General features: G+C 36.0%; 1 protein-coding gene across 6 annotated transcripts in view; it reads right to left on the bottom strand.

Moving 5' to 3' along the window:
* USP37 (ubiquitin specific peptidase 37) overlaps window positions 1-16,555 on the bottom strand; it is a 97,345-nt gene that overhangs the window by 79,563 nt on the left and 1,227 nt on the right. For 3 of the 6 annotated variants that reach the window (XM_027050732.2, XM_027050711.2, XM_027050724.2), the window contains exons 2-4: window positions 12,487-12,627; window positions 7,636-7,853; window positions 3,599-3,770 (exon numbers count right to left, since the gene is read on the bottom strand). In XM_027050732.2, coding sequence (XP_026906533.1) covers window positions 3,599-3,770; window positions 7,636-7,791 — 328 coding nt within the window. In that variant the 5' untranslated portion in view covers window positions 7,792-7,853; window positions 12,487-12,627. The remainder of the gene's footprint in view (window positions 1-3,598; window positions 3,771-7,635; window positions 7,854-12,486; window positions 12,628-16,555) is intronic. The other 3 variants (XM_027050717.2, XM_053215787.1, XM_027050726.2) reach the window with 2 other exon arrangements.

The following is a 16,555-nucleotide window of genomic DNA, read 5'->3' on the forward strand; positions in this document are numbered from 1 at the left end:
CAGGTCATGATCTCACAGCTTGTGAGTTTGAGCCCTGCACTGGGCTCTGCCCTGGCAGTGTGGAGCCTGCTTGGGATTCTCTCTCTTTCCCTCTCTCTCTCTCTGCCCCTCCCCACTTGTGCTTGCTCTCTCTCAAAACAAACTTAAAAAAAAAAAAAAAACATGTAAGGTACTGCAGAAGTGTGAATTTGTATATACTTTAGAAGTATTTTATACTTCAGTCAATTTCCCACAATCCTTTGAAATATTTTAACTTTTAAAAAATGCAAATACTGAGCATTCTTTCATGTATCTTCTTGCATGAATAAAATTGTGTAGAATAGGAATTCTAAGAACTTGTTAGAATAAGAATTGCTGGAGTAAAGAATGTACAGGTTTTGTTTTGTTATTTTTTGTGACAGGGAAAGAGAAAGAGAGGAAGAGAGAGGGAGGGAGAGAGAGGAAGAGAGAGGGAGGAAGAGAGAGGGAGGGAGAGGGAGGGAGAGAGAGGGAGGGAGAGGGAGAGAGAGGAAGAGAGAGGAAGAGGGGGGAGAGAGGGGGAGAGAGGGGGAGAGAGGGGGAGAGAGGGGGAGAGAGGGGGAGAGAGGGGGAGAGAGGGGGAGAGAGGGGGACAGAGGGGGACAGAGGGGGACAGAGGGGGAGAGAGGGGGAGGGAGGGGGAGAGAGGGAGAGGGAGAGGGAGAGGGGGAGAGAGAGAGAGAGAGAGAGAGAGAATCCCAAGCAGGCTCTTTCCTTAGCACAGAGCCCAACGTGGGGCTCGATCCCACAACCCTGGTATCATGACCTGAGCTGAAATCAAGAGTCGGACACTTAATGGGGCATTGGGTGGCTCAATCAGTTAAGTATCCGACTTTGGCTCAGGTCATAATCTCAGGGCTCATGGGTTTGAATCCCACACACGGCTCTGTGCTGACAGCTCAGAGCCTGGAGCCTGTTTCGGATTCTGTCTCTCTCTCTCCGCCCCTCCCTCGCTTGTACTCTGTCTCTCTGTCTGTCTCTCTCTCTCGCTCTCAAAAGTAAATAAATGTCAAAAAAAAATATTAAAAAACAAACAAAAAAAGAGTTGGACACGTAACCAACTGAGCTACCCAGGGGCCCCAGGGAAGTGGTTTTAAACTAAATTGGTATTACCAGTTATTCCTCCAAAAAATATCTCTAAGTTCCTACCAAATAAATGAAACTATCTTGTTCTCCTCATACTATTGCTGATGTGATACTAAGAACTTGAATTTAATTATTGGTGAAGTTGAGATTTTTTCATGTATTAGAGCCATCTGTTTATCTTCCTGAATTTCCTATATGCAGTTTCTACTACTCTACTGGATTGTCCTTCTCATACTGATTTGGAAAATAGGTCTTTGTTTATTAGCAACATTAACTCTGTCACTGTGGCTAATATTTTCGTTGTTTTTTTTTTTTACTCTTGCCTCAGAGATCATTTAAGTTTTTTACAGTCCATTATTAATCTTTTCCTTTACTGATTCTGTTTTTATATCATAGTCAGAAAGGTCTTTTCCATCTAGATATTATGTTAAAATCCAGTGTTCCCCTTTAATAACACTTGTCATTTTACTTTTTTATATTCAAATCCTTGATCAATGTAAAATCTATTTAGATGAATGAAGTGAGATAGGGAGCCAGCTTTATTCTTCTTAAATGGTTAGTTATCTCATTTATAGATAACACGTCTATCAAATTTAGTCTTTTTTCCACTGAATTGCCACACATTATATATTAAATGTGCTATACTTTTCAAAGTATCTTTACATTCATTATCCTACTCTAGTCTCTGTAAAGTACATATTACTTTTGGGCAGCAAAGGCAACTAAAGTCAAAAGATTAAAATAACTTGTCCAAGAGCAGCACAAGACAATTCAACTCCACAGCCTGCTCCTTTTGACCTAATTACTAAGTGTCTCTCTTATACCAGTCATACTTTCTATTTATGAGATTTTATTCTTTAAGACCTGAACTTAAGGTAATATAACCTTCATTTTAGAGATGAGAAACTGAAACTCAGTCGTTAAGTGACATATTGAAAACCACACAGGAAGTAAACAGAGGTAGGATTCAAACCCAAATCTGTTTAGGTCCAAAATTCACATTTCTCCACTATATCATGTTGTTCAGATTTAAATATGGGTTTCCAGAGAGTCTATTGTGCTTTCCATTCCAATTTATTTAGAGACATGCTTTTCTTACACGTGTCAACTTTTAAAACAGTGGGTCAATTAACATGATGGGTACAATGAAATAAAACAAAAACAGAAGGTATATAGACATAGTCCCTGACATATTCTAAAAATTTTAAACAGTATTCAATTCCTTGATTCTAAAATTCAACAGTTATTTAGTAAATTGACATAGCTCAGATTTGGTAACATGAACATATGAGTAGGTACTACATAGCAATCAATTTTTTAATTTTACAAGGAATATAGTGTATCAAATAGATATTAATTAAACACAAGCAAAGTAGCACTCCTACATCTTCACCTTCTAACATTTTTATGTGTCATATTTGAGTTAAAAAACCCCGAAATTTGTCAACTATAAAATATTAGTAATGAAGTTTTGATGAGAATACAGCTAAACACTAATATAGTGGAAAACTCATTTTAAGCACTAGATTATTCCTTTAAAAATGTCTATAAATACATTTTTTAAATCAAAACATTTTAAATGAAAGGGATTAGGAAAGGGCAGGGGAACCTAATCATATTGTATGATTTTTGTATAGTACTTGCTATCTTCATAGCAAGAGTAAAACCTCAGAATAAGTCTCATGTAGAGAAACACAAATACCTAAGATTTAAATGACAAGGTAACTCTTCCCAATAGTTTCCCTCCTCCTTTGCTAGCCATAGTCTTTTGTAGAATCTTTAAGGTTTTCTACATATAGGATCATATCATCTGAGAACAGATATAATTTTCTTTTCTTTAAAAAAAAATTTTTTTTTTCTTTTAAAGTAAGCTCTACACCCAACATGGGGCTTGAACTCATGACCCAGAGATCAAGACTCATACACGCTACGGTCTGAGCCAGCCAGGCACCCCTACTTCTTCCTTTCTAATTTGAATGCATTTCATTTCTTTTTCTTGCCCAAGTTCTTTTGCTAGAACTTCTAGTATTATGTTGGGCAGAAGTGGTGAGAGAAGGCATCCTTGCCTTGTTCCTTATCTTAAAGGAAAACCTTTCAGTTTCTCACTGCTGAGTATGTGAATTGTGTGTTTTTCATACGTGGCCTTTTAGGTTGAGGTAGTTTCTACTCTTAGTTTGTTGAGTGTTTTTGTCATGAAAGGGTTTTGAATTTTATCAAAGCCTTTTTCTGCATGGAGAAAATCATGTGGTTTTTTTTTCCTTCATTCACTCTCGGTGTATTACATTGATTTTTCATATCCCGAACCATCCTTGCATTCCAGAAATAAATCCCACTTGGTCATGGTATATAACCCTTTTATTGTGCTGTAAAATTCAGTCTGGCAGTATTCTGCTGGGGATTTTTATATCAATATTCATCAGAGATACTAGTATACCATCTAGTAATATTCTTTTATAATTGTTAATGGCAAACCCTGGGAAGATTTAGTGCTCACCTGTATGAAGTCTGTTTTGATGGACTGCATCTAGAAACAACCTCATTTCCTCTGCATCCTTACTTGGTACTTTGTCAATAGACAAGAAGCTATTATCTTGTAGAGTTAACATTAAGCGGCTTTGTTTCGCTCCACTTGGTCGAAGCACCACATTTTTAATGTTATGACTTAGCTAACCAACACAAAAGGAAAATTACATTATTAAAAATGCACAATAAAGTAAAATAAATTGTATAAGGAGCACTTTACTTCATACTTTCTAAGTTACATTTCTTAAGTCTTTCCCATATTAATTTTAGGGTTTTTTCCCACCAACTGAAAAGAGTTCCCATTTCTTGATATGCTTAAAGATTTCACTTTCAGGAGAGGCAAACACCTACTATTAAAACTTATTTTACAAAGTAATCCTAGCATTTTTGATTTTATGACAGGGAATTGAATATTTTCACATATAGTTATAAAGCTATAAAAGCTAGTGAGTTAACAATTAACAGAGCCTAGGTGGATATACCAGCACTACTCTAGAAAGCCACATTATGTTAGAGGCTTTCTTTTTCTCTCTTCCTTTTCTTAAATAAAAGCTTATAAAATATCCGACAATTGGTTTAGGTAGCTGTAATGTAAAAGGATACATTAATCCAAACTATAATCTTCAAAAGAATTCCACCTCTCAAAAACATGGCAGAATAAAATTTACCAATTTGAGACGTCTTTTTTTTTCTTTCAAATATATATTTTAAGATTTTATTTTTAAGTAATCTCTACACCAATATGGGGCTCAAACTTACAATCCTAAGATCAAGAGTTGCATGCTCTACTACTGAACCAGCCAGACACCCCCATCTTTCTTTTCTAATTATCTAAGCAGGTTCATTTAACCTTCTTTCAATCATGAAGATCATGAGTACTCTGGAAATCCTCGTAGCTTACTTCTTCCACTCCCCAGAATGGTCCAGTAATTTGTCCTATAATTTTCCAGACTCTGGATATGTGCTATGAAGTGATAACATTTATTTTCTCTTGGCTGAAATTTTTCCAAGACTAAATTAATAAGTCTTCCAGTTTATTACCTAATTCTTGCCAAATAGGCATCCTTATTCTCTAATGTTCTCCCTCAGCAGGCACATACAAAGGTTTCAAAAGCTGCCTTTTGCTGAAGATATACCCTTTGAATAGCAGAAAAATGTAATATAGTATTTCATAATTTTTTAAAACTAGAATTGATCTTTGTCAATTTTTACATAAGATTAAAAATATAATTTTACCAGACTTCATTTATATTCAAATTTTAAATAATATATACACACACACACACACACACACAAATATATATATACATAAAAGCTTCCTAATAGGTCTTAAACTCATGTCCTTCAGTAAAATTCCTATCATAAGGGGCACCTAAGTGGATCAGTCGGTTAGTATCCGACTCTTGAGTTCAGCTCAGCTCATCATCTCAGGGTTCGTGGCATCGAGCCCTGCATCAGACTCCTTGCTAACAATGCATAGCCTGCTTGGGATATTCATTCTCTCTCTCTCTCTCTCTCTCTCTCTGCCCACCCCCCACCCGCTCACACTCGCACACCCTCTCTCAAAATAAATAAAAACAATTCTATCATAGAACACAATAAACAGTTTCAGAGGCTTTAACTCTGAAATATTTAAACAAGGAGTTTAACATGCAAAAAAAGAGATCACTTAAAACCATTATTTCAGTCCACATACTACTTTTTAAAAATCAAAGTTAACTACAAAAGGGAAAAGTTTGTTCATTAACAAACAGGATGAGAATAATCTGAATTTGATGTCTCTAACAAGTGAAAATCCTATTAGCCCCGCAATTTTCGTTATTACCCGTATGGTGAGGCCTTCCAGCTTTAAGCTGAAGTACTCTACTGAAGCCTTCCAGTACTCTATTGAGGCCTTCCAGACCTCTCTGCTGGAGCTCCAGTCCTGTTTACCTACTGCCTACTAGATACCAATATCTGAACATCTGACGCCTACAACAACTCATCTCTCTCCTCCCCACCCCGGTTCTTCCCCTCTGCTCCCTACCAAGACATGAAAGGGACTACCATCCACTCAGAAATCTGGGAATCTCCCCAGGGTCTTTTCTTTTTCACCTCCCTAAATCTAATGAGTCTTCTTGAAATCTCTTCAAATCTATCCTTTTCCTCCTCTTGCTTCTATTGACTTTTCCTTTGATTAGGACCTTCATTCCTCACCTAAACTCCCACAATGACCTCCCATATGTCTTTATTCTCCCACTATCTCTTGTAATAAACTCATCTGCCTAGCCCCTAAATGAATTTGAACTTGAGATTCTTGGCTTCTTAGAATCTAAGCTCCTCTTAGTATGACAAACAAGATACTTCAAGATCTGGTTTCTATCTAGCTCTTCAGCCTCTACTTCTGCTACTCATTCCTTACTGTCCGTTTATTTTATTTTTTTAAATTTTTTTTCAACATTTTTTATTTATTTTTGAGACAGAGAGAGACAGAGCATGAAGGGGGGAGGGGCAGAGAGAGAGGGAGACACAGAATCGGAAACAGGCTCCAGGCTCCGAGCCATCAGCCCAGAGCCTGACGCGGGGCTCGAACTCACGGACCGCGAGATCGTGACCTGGCTGAAGTCGGACGCTTAACCGACTGCGCCACCCAGGCGCCCCACTGTCCGTTTATTTTAAAATACTTTTCTGGTTCCCTGAGTGTCGATTCACATTTGCATGTGTTTGTCCATGTATAGAAATCACCTCCGCCCTACCTCCACTTGTTTGGCAAACTCCTATTTACCATCTAAATGCTCAGGGCACAAACCATTCTCTTCTTTGTGTTACTTCAGTGTGTCTGGAATATTTTTACATCTGAAAATGCATTTGATTATGCTTAAGTTTGAGAAGAAAAACAACTCATTCAGCTCTGTATTAATAGCCCTTAATACAGTATCCACCACATTAATCTGTAGGTGGTTAACAAATGAATGCTGAATGCAAACTGATCTAGAACTGAGATGAGGCCGGAATAACAAGCAGAATCTTCATGCTCCTAAAGACGTAAGTTTGCTTAAACATTTAAGTATTTACTGCTAATTTGGGCTGAAAAACTGAATCTCCATTTGAAAAGGAATCATTTCATTGAGATGAACAATTAGTAGATATACATTTGTGGGAGAAACTACCACTGTTTCTATTACCCATGTTACCATCTCCAATCTATTTAAGAATATCTTTAATACACTAAATCATAAGCAATTTATTTTCACAGTTCAAAAGCAAACAGGAATGGAAATTTTATCCCAGGTCTAGGGTTCTCAAGCATAATATTTCATAAATTATTATTCAATAGAGTACTTCAGCTTAAATGAATATTATACTTTTGCATTATGTAATTAACAAATACAGAATTTTAAAGTGCAGAAAATGTTAAGACATTATTTTCTTAAATTTAAATCATAACAAGATGAGTAATTCAGGATAAAAAGTATAGAAGTGAAAACAAAATTTACTATTTTCTGCAGTGATGAAATAATGAAATTCTTCAAAAGTTTACAGCTAGAAGAAAACAGCTGTAAATATGACTTCGAACAATCATCCTTGAATGGTCCCTACTATAACCTTTGGTAAGGCTATTTGAGAAGTAGACATTCGGTTTTAGAAGATACTAATGAGTTCTCTTAGAAGCTAATACTAAATAGTGATGAATCTATCATATTATGCTGAGGAAAAAAAAGGAATAACTAAAGTTATCCTAATGTGGATTTCAGAATAGCTTAGAAATAGTATCCAAACCCAGTTCCTCTCAGCTTCCTCCCAGTTTTCTTTTCAATAGTGGTGACTACTTCCTGCTCCTTATTCTACACCATCAACAATGCTGTTGAATAATTTATAAAAGATATACACAGAACTATCAGTGTCCTAGAAATAAAAAAGAAATATTAACCTAGGAGGAGGGCTACCACTATACTTACTATTGTACAGGGAAGCTACTCACTACAGGGTGTGAGTCAAGATCTATTCCACATCAAAATCTGGTAATACCTGAAATATCCTTGGAATTCCTCCAGTATTGTAGTGAACTACCAGGCTGACTTTATTCTCTTTTTCCACAATTTCAAAGGATCCTTCTTTCCATTTTGTAATTCCGGTCTGCATACTTCGAATTCTGATAGGACCGTGAATCTTCAGAGGAGACATACTTTCTTTAAAAATAAATTGCTTCTAGCCAAATTAAAAAGCAAAAATACACCTGACAGATTCTAAGGAAGAAAAATAAAATAGTAAGTTACAATTTATTAAGAGTGATTAAAATAAGAGTCACTTAAAAGAGAGCATTTAATAAACCATCTTTTACGTCCTTTTCTGTTTCAGTAAACCACTTTTTATTAAGCAACCTCAAAGGCCTTGATTAGCTAGCTGGTAAGCAGAAGAAAGACAACTAAAGCAGTCACTGAGTTCAGTGACTGAGTCTACCTACATTTTATTTCTTCTCTACCACATTCCCTTCTTTGCCATGTGTCCAGTATCTGTGCCCTAGCAGTGCCTGAATTTTGCATTTGGCACCATTAACAACCATATTGCTGCCACTAAAGGCATGTCAATCAGGAATACTAAATTGTCAATGTGACTGCTCACAGCAATATGACCAACTTTTACCGTCCTTCATGAATGTGAAAGGGTCTTGAATTTCAAATGTAAGTAAAAAAAAAATATTTTCAGTCAGCTGACTCCATTTCTTAGAATGGAGTTCCTCTGAAAATATCAAATCATATCATAAAACAATTCCTTCTACCAATCAGTAGTCTAAGCATATCCACATGTATAGACATTAGATGAATAAAAAAATTGTAAGAATAATCAAATGAGTTTAACCTTCAGAATTATATTGAGAAAATAATTTATTCTTTAGGCAAAAGAAACACACACTAAAAACCTCTCTTCCTAAGAACCACCTACCATTTGTTTAATATTACCATAAAGCGGAAAGAATCTTTACCAATTTTATCTTTGACAAATACTCAAATTTCTGAAAGAACTTCTACTTAAAAATTGCTTACAGCAATAACAGAATATCTAAAACTTTCAAACTAGCTTACCAAATGTCAGCAAGTAAACACAACTGTAATAGTAAAGAATGTTAGTGTTATGTATTATCTACATGTATGTACACACATACACACAATCATCTAAAATTAAAACAAATTTTATGTATACTGTTTTCAAATCTCTAAAAACATTGCTAATACAGATTCTTGCTTATAATTTAAGAAATTAAAAATCATCATACTTTGCCTAAACAACTCAACTGGAAAAGCTTAAAAAAAAAAAAGTAGTATACAAAGGAAAAACACAGGAGGCCTAGCTATCAGGAGCCAGCTGTCACTAATTTATAACTTACCTTTCTAACCATTAGTTTTCTCAACTGTAAATAAGAATAGCAAATGCTATAGCTTTGCAAAACTAAATGAAATAACATACATTAGGCACTGAACAGACAAAAGCTTTAATATGAATGGAATTAGTATGCACTGTCTGTATTTATTCCTTGCCCACAACACCTCTTTCTTGAAAGACCTCAGATAAATAAGCTGTTAAAAGGGGTCAAAGTCAACCGCCTATAGGAGTCATGCAGGTGACATGACTTAGGCAGGCAAACTCGGAAAACTGCTACTGAAATCTAGCCAATTTTACCATGTAGAATTAGTGAACCCAGCTACTTGCCTGATCATCTAACTTTTCAGGAAAACGAGCTCCAAATGTTTGTGTAAAACTGCCCATTGTAAATTGTGGGCAATGAATTAAAATTTATTTTTAAAAACTACAAATCAAGCAAAACCCACCTACAGGTAGGATATAGGCAAGACAGAGCCTGGAGGGCCTCTAGTTTAAGGCTTCTAGGTAGTATATATCAAATAACAGAACAAAATTTCAAAAGAGATGTGAAAACACTTTGAATAGTTAAAAGGTGTTATGCATTTTAAGTCCTCCATTATTATTCACTCACCTCATCAAAATGTTTGAATGCCTACTGTGGTCAGATTTAGATAGTGTAATTTGGTAGGTACATGAATCCATCAGAGAAACAGAGTCCTGCTACTGTTTATAGACCTGTTAACATGGCACTGCTCAAAGTAGTAACTACAGAATTTTGGACCAGCAATGTGTGTTTGTCATACTTTTTTTTTTCTTTTGCAATTAATAATTTGGTGCTTCATTGTTTGGACAGGTCCTTGAGACTTTCTTCCACTAGGCTCTCAACACTGCCAAGAATACACGACCCCTCTCCTACCCCAGTTGCCCTTGCCAGAAACATGAGAGTTATCTTTGACCTCTCTCTTGACGATTATTGGTATTGGATTGGAAATGGAAGATCACAGTAGAGTCCTGTCAAGTCTATCACCATACACCTTCCAGACATCTTTATGATGAACTGTAGATCAAATCACATCACTCTTCTCCTTAATATCATTCAACAGTTCCCCACTGCCCTCACAATAAAATCTAGACTCATTAACATGACATAAACACTCTTCATGATCCAGGCCCTATTTACCTCTCTATCCCCACAAGCCCACCAAATCCATCCATCTGAATTTATAATTTCCCCCCCAAAACTATGCCAGTATACTTCTGCATACACTGTGGTCTATCTCTGGAGGATTTTCATGTATTCTCTCCATGCCCCCACAACCCCACTCAATTTCTCTTGGCTATAAAATCAAGGCTTAGCTTAGATGTTATCCTCTTTAAGAAGCCTTTCCCAGCTACCTTTCACTTTTTCTCTCAGTTCACATCCACAGAGACAGTTTCATGCTTCTGTATTTTCCTGTTACATACGTTGTGCTTACCACTAGTGTAACATTTGTCACATTGTATCACAAATTGTTCACTTCTTTGTCTCTATCTAGATTTTGCTATTTGAAGATAAGGAATATATTCTTTAATCTCAGCATCCCCATTTTGACAGTGTCTGACACACAAGAAACAAAATGATTAAGAATGAACAAATCAGCACTAACAATTTTATTCAATTTGCTGTTAATATATACAAAAACAGAGGGGCACCCAGGTGGCTCAGTCGGTTGAGCTTCCCACTTTGGCTCAAGTCATGATCTCATGTTTTGTGAGTTCAAGTCCCACATTGGGCTCACTGCTCTCAGCACAGAGACTTCTTCAGATCCTCTGTTTTCCTCTCTCTGCCCCTCCCCCACTGGCACGCACATGTGTGCTCTCTCAAAAATAAACATTAAGAATATATATACACATATATGTGTACATATATATATACACACAACAGCAGATACTGGAACCATAAATCCCTCTTATGTGACCAATATAGGATTATATTTACTAAGCTCTTTATAAGTATCACTATGCAGTGGACGACATACAAGTCATCTTTTGAACACTGCATGTAAGTCTTTTCTACCGGCACCTGAACTTCACTAAATGCAAAGCTGTCCTCACATCTCACCAAGATTCAATGAGAAAAAATCATTTGTGGAAGAACAAAATTAATATGCAATTACAGAATACATTAAAACAAAAACATTAGTAAACTTGCCTAAACTAGGATTCATATTGTTCATTGCTCACTGGAGAAACTCCATTTTCAGAGTTCTGTCAAATTCCCTTACCTTTCCTTATATGTCATTATGGATCAGGGTACCAAATTGAAAGAGAATAATACAAAACCCCATTATCTTAGCGTTTTCTTCACAGACCAAAAGTAAGGTCAATGACCCTGAATTCCTCCAACAAATTTTTAAAAATTAACACTATTTAACAAAATTGGAAGTGTAGATTTCAAAGTTCACTAAAGCATATGAAAAATTAAAAAAAAAAACCTTTAGTGTTATTTCTGTTTCTCTCTATACAATTTCTCCCTATACAATTCTAAAACATTTTGATGCAGTTTGGATTAAGTACATGAAATTTTACTTCAGATATTGAACATTTCCTTAACCATTTCTACTAGCCATCTCTCTTTCCTCTAAGGAAAAAAAAAAACAACACCCTGACAAAGTACAGGATGTAAAATTTGCAGAACCAACAAAACTTTTCTTTAATCCCTCAATTTAGTCCATTCCCAGCTCTTGCACTAAACAAATTAACAATATCTACTTTTGTACATTCATCATAGTATCAAGGTTTGCCCTATTCTGTTAAGAGGAAAAAAACTAAGTTTCTTTTTCAGTATGTAGCACTAATCAGCAGCAGTTAAACTTTCTATGAATGTAGGACAATGAGGTTTCTTTGAACTCTATAATGCTAATTCCCTATCAAAGGAATATTGGTAAGACAAGGTATAACAAAAACAAATTATTCTTTAAGCATGTCCAAAGAGATTTCTATTTCCCTAACTTTTTTCACAATTATTAAAATTACTGGTTCAACTTTGAGAATTCTATGAAACTCAATCAATAATATTGGCAAAAATGTTTCTGTACCCTGTACACTTATTTACATGCACATATTTTAGGTACTGCTTTGAAAACATCTTCTCTTTAAAATTTTTTTAATGTTTACGTATTTTTGAGAGAGAGAGAGAGAGAGAGAGAGAGAGAGAGAGAGTGAGGGAGGGGCGGGGAGGGGCGGAGACAACAGAATCTGAAGGAGGTTCCAGGCTCTGAGCTGTCAGTACAGAGCCCAACGTGGGGCTCGAACCCACGAACAGTGAGATCATGACCGAGCTGAAGTCGGATGCTTAACTGACTGAGCCACCCAGGCGCCCCTGCTTTAAAAACATCTTTATCTAGAGGGTGTTCTGTGGTAAAGAAAGCATGCTAAAACATAAAAACCACTACTATAAAATAAAAGAAAGAAAACTGTTAATTCCTGCCAATTTGCATACTCTTGGAAACACACATCCAAAATAAAAACATTACTTACTTTTCAGTGACTTTTACTGAAAAACCCTATGTAATAACAATTCACCTTTATTCTGATCCTTGTGCCAAAGGCAATGCACTCTTCTTGGGGAACTACTCATATTCTGCAGCTATGCCCGTTCTCCGGAAGCCATCACCTCAGCTAAAGAAAATATAAGTGTGCCTTTTTAAAAGAATCCAATTTATGAAGTTAAAATTAAAAAAAGAAAGCAATCATTTATACAAAAAGATAAACTCTTTTTGATTATTTAAAAACCACAACGTATCTTACTGAAAACATTTAAAATGTAACGCTCAAGATACACACATATACACACAATCAAAAGGAGAGACTTCAAGGCCTACACCTTATCAATTTGTGTCTTGGGATATTTCTCTCTGCTACATTTTGAAACTAAGAAGGAAGTGAAAAAGAGTATATTCTTTGTTTACTTTATAAACATTGTTACATAATGATGCCCGAAGTCTCAAAATACCATTTCCATGATGTGTTGATACACATTTTGAAAGGTGAGTAAATCTGGAGTTTTTACTTTTCTTACAAAACTAACTTCATGGGTTTGTTTCTCAAATTTAGGCTCTCTATAAGCCTCAACTTCCCCTGAAGTTCTACCCAAACATCTTTCACGATCTCCTTGAACGCTAGCTACAATACCAACTGTAAATTCATTTGTTCCCTTACTAAAAAATGATTGAGCCACTTTGATTTGATGGCACCGTGGTAAGAATACAAAATGAAGATGATACAATTCATGCCCTCATTAAGAGGCTCCCAGACTTCTCTACATATTCCTTCTATAGTCATTTAGGCAAAAAAATTTAGAATCAGCTTTACCCTCAATCTCACTCATCTAAAACCCAGCCTTTTCATAGCTGCTATCCTAATTCAGAAACTCCTCATTCTGCCATCACTCTCACCTAATATGTATTATGCAACACTTACTAACCATAGTGCTAAGTGCCACGCATGAATTATCTTATTTAATTTTCACAATAATCTTAAAGGCAAGGATTATTATCTCTATTTTACAGATGAGGAAACTGAGGCTTAGAGAGAGAATTTATCCAAGGATACAGATTCATTAAGAGACAAAACAAAGTCTAACACCAAAACCCATGTTTTTTTTTTAAATTTTTTTTTAACGTTTATTTATTTTTGAGACAGAGAGAGACAGAGCATGAATGGGGGAGGGTCACAGAGAGAGGGAGACACAGAATCCGAAACAGGCTCCAGGCTCTGAGCTGTCAGCAGAGCCCGACGTGGGGCTCGAACCCACGGACCGTGAGATCATGACCTGAGCCGAAGTCGGATGCTTAACCGACCGAGCCACCCAGGCGCCCCAAAACCCATGTTTTTAACCACTATCACAATGCATCCTCATCAATGATTTGCAGTAACAATCACTTTTCAGTCTCCATTGTTTCAGGATTTCTCCATCCAATGAATCCTCTACTCTATAAATACCCTTTGTAAAGAACTACTCTTTATTTCTTAACAAGTAAAGCATGCACTATTTGTCTCCTTAACTTTCTCCTGGGGGCGGGGTGGGGGGGGGGGGGAGATGTGCAAGGAACCTGTCTTACCTTCTTTTGTACTAGAACAAATACAAGCACTTAGTAAGTGCTAAATATTTACTATTGATGCCAATTCCCTATCATACATTTTTTGTAAATTTTATTCTACCATGGTAAGAATACTTAATATGGTAACAAAACAAAGTGTACAATATGATATTGTTAACTATGGGTACAACATTGTACAGCGTATCTCTAGAATGGCTTGTCTTCATCTTGCTTAACTGAAACTTTCTCCCAAACATTAACGGCTCATCACTAAGTATAAAATAAATCCAAATGTTTTTCTGTATCTGGTACTCATATGCTTCCTGTATTTATTTCCTCTTTTTCAACATAAATACTGTTCTACACACACAAATTATTAAATTTTAGTATTTTCTCCCACATCCACCACCAACTTACTTAAATATGGAATTTAAGTAATATTTTGGAATTTTCCAAAAATTTAGTTTTTGGAAACCTCATACCCTTCAGTCTCGTAGTTTAACCTGCTGTTAAAATATATAAACCACTTCTAAAAGCTTTCTTTCCTAAAAAGATCTATAAAACAAATGCACAGAGATAAAATTAATGTGTGACTAAAAGACAGAAGTTGACCTAAAGTTTATCTCCAACTCAGAGTCTAAAATCTGAATGATTTTATAACCTAACAATGAGTAAAATCATCCACAGCTGGAAAACTGTTGGGTTTTTTTTCTTTTGTGTCCTTGAATTTGCCTGAAGAGTGAAAAGGTGCTTGTCATCAGATGACAAGGTATAAGTAAGCTGGTGCTTCTGAAAGACAAGATGGTTCCTAAAACAAGCTCCAGTTTACTTATTCACTCGAATTCTTGAGAAATAGAAATGAAATACCTCCTAGCATATGTTCTAATAAAAGACAAGCTTTAAATAATCACACAATATATAATTACAAGTTCTAAAAAGTGATACAAATATAAAGCACAAGGCATGATGAGACACTATAATAGGGTACCTGATTTAAGACTTGGGGGTAGAGGGTAGAAAGCATCGAGCAAAAGTTAGGCTAATACTGAAGAATGACTTAATTGGGGATGGTCATGCTCGAACAAACCAGGCAACTACAACAGCATGCGCAAGGGCCCTGTAGTGGAAAACAACCTGGTGTGACTAAGGAAATGAAAAGTAATGTAGCTAGAGTTTAGTGAGAAAGAGGAGGCTAGAGCAAGATGAAGCTGGTGAAGCTGGAAAAAATCAAATTATACAGAATCCTGTAGACCACAGGGATTTTTAATTTTACCCTAAATTTAATAAACATTTAGTGACAGGAAATCCACAGAAGAGTTTTAAGCAGACAAACAACATGTCACTGTTGAATGCAGAAGTGATATGGTTTATTTGGGTTCAGAGAGGAGAGCAAAAGAAGGAAGAATGAAAGAAAATAGGGCAGACAAGAGAATACTGAAATGATTCAGCTTATAACAATTACAATAACAATACTTATTAGCTATTTATTGTGTGTCATGTGCCATTTAATTTTCAGAACAATACAATAAGGTGATTATTATTCCTATTTTACAGATGAGAATACAGGGAACCAGTGACATTAAGTCCAAGTGAAAGAAGATCGTGGCTTGAGGGGTGCCTGGGTGGCTCAGACGGTTGAGCCTATGACTTTGGCTCAGATCATCATCTTGCAGCTGGTGGGTTTGAGCCCTGTGTTGGGCTCTGTGCTGACAGCTCAGAGCCTGGAGCCTGATTTGGATTCTGAGTCTCCCTCTCTCTCTGCCCCTCCCCCACTCATGTTGTCTCTGTCTCTGTCTCTCTCTCTCAAAAATAATAAATGTTAAAAAAAATTTTTAAGATCATGCCTTGAACTGGAAAAGTGATACTGAAGATGTACAGAAATAGATTCGGACATACAGATGACCCTTGAACATAGGTTTGAAATGCACGGACCTATGTATACAGGGATTTTTTTGATAAGCACGGTACTGTAAGTGTATTTTCTCTTTCTTACGATTTTCTTAATAACATTTCTTTTGTCTAACTTTATTCTAAGAATACAGTATGTAATAAACACAGCATACAGAATATGTACTAACATTATGCTATTAGCATTCCACTCAACAGTAAGCTATTAGTAGTTAGGTTTTGGAGAAGTCAAAAGTTACACATGGATTTCCAGCTGGAAGGAGTCAGTGCCCTCCACCCTTGCATTGTCCAAGGGTCAACTGTATTGGATATAGAATAAGTAGAACTTAAAGATTCATGGGATGAAAGTCAAGAATGGATCCCAAGTTTCTAGCTTATGTAAGTGAATAAGTGAATATGCTGTTACTGAAATGGCATACTGAAAGACAAAGAATTTGGGGAATGGAGATCAAGACTTTGGTTTTAGATATATTATATTTGAAATTCCTAAGAAAAAAATCCAGTGGAGAGATCAAGCAGACAATTGGTTATTTAGATCTTGAACTGAAAATAAAGGGAAAAGCCTAGAAGTTAAAATTCTTAATCATCAATATATAGAT

The sequence above is a fragment of the Acinonyx jubatus genome, chromosome C1, assembly GCF_027475565.1.
Source record: "Acinonyx jubatus isolate Ajub_Pintada_27869175 chromosome C1, VMU_Ajub_asm_v1.0, whole genome shotgun sequence".
Taxonomy (NCBI): Eukaryota; Metazoa; Chordata; class Mammalia; order Carnivora; family Felidae; genus Acinonyx; species Acinonyx jubatus.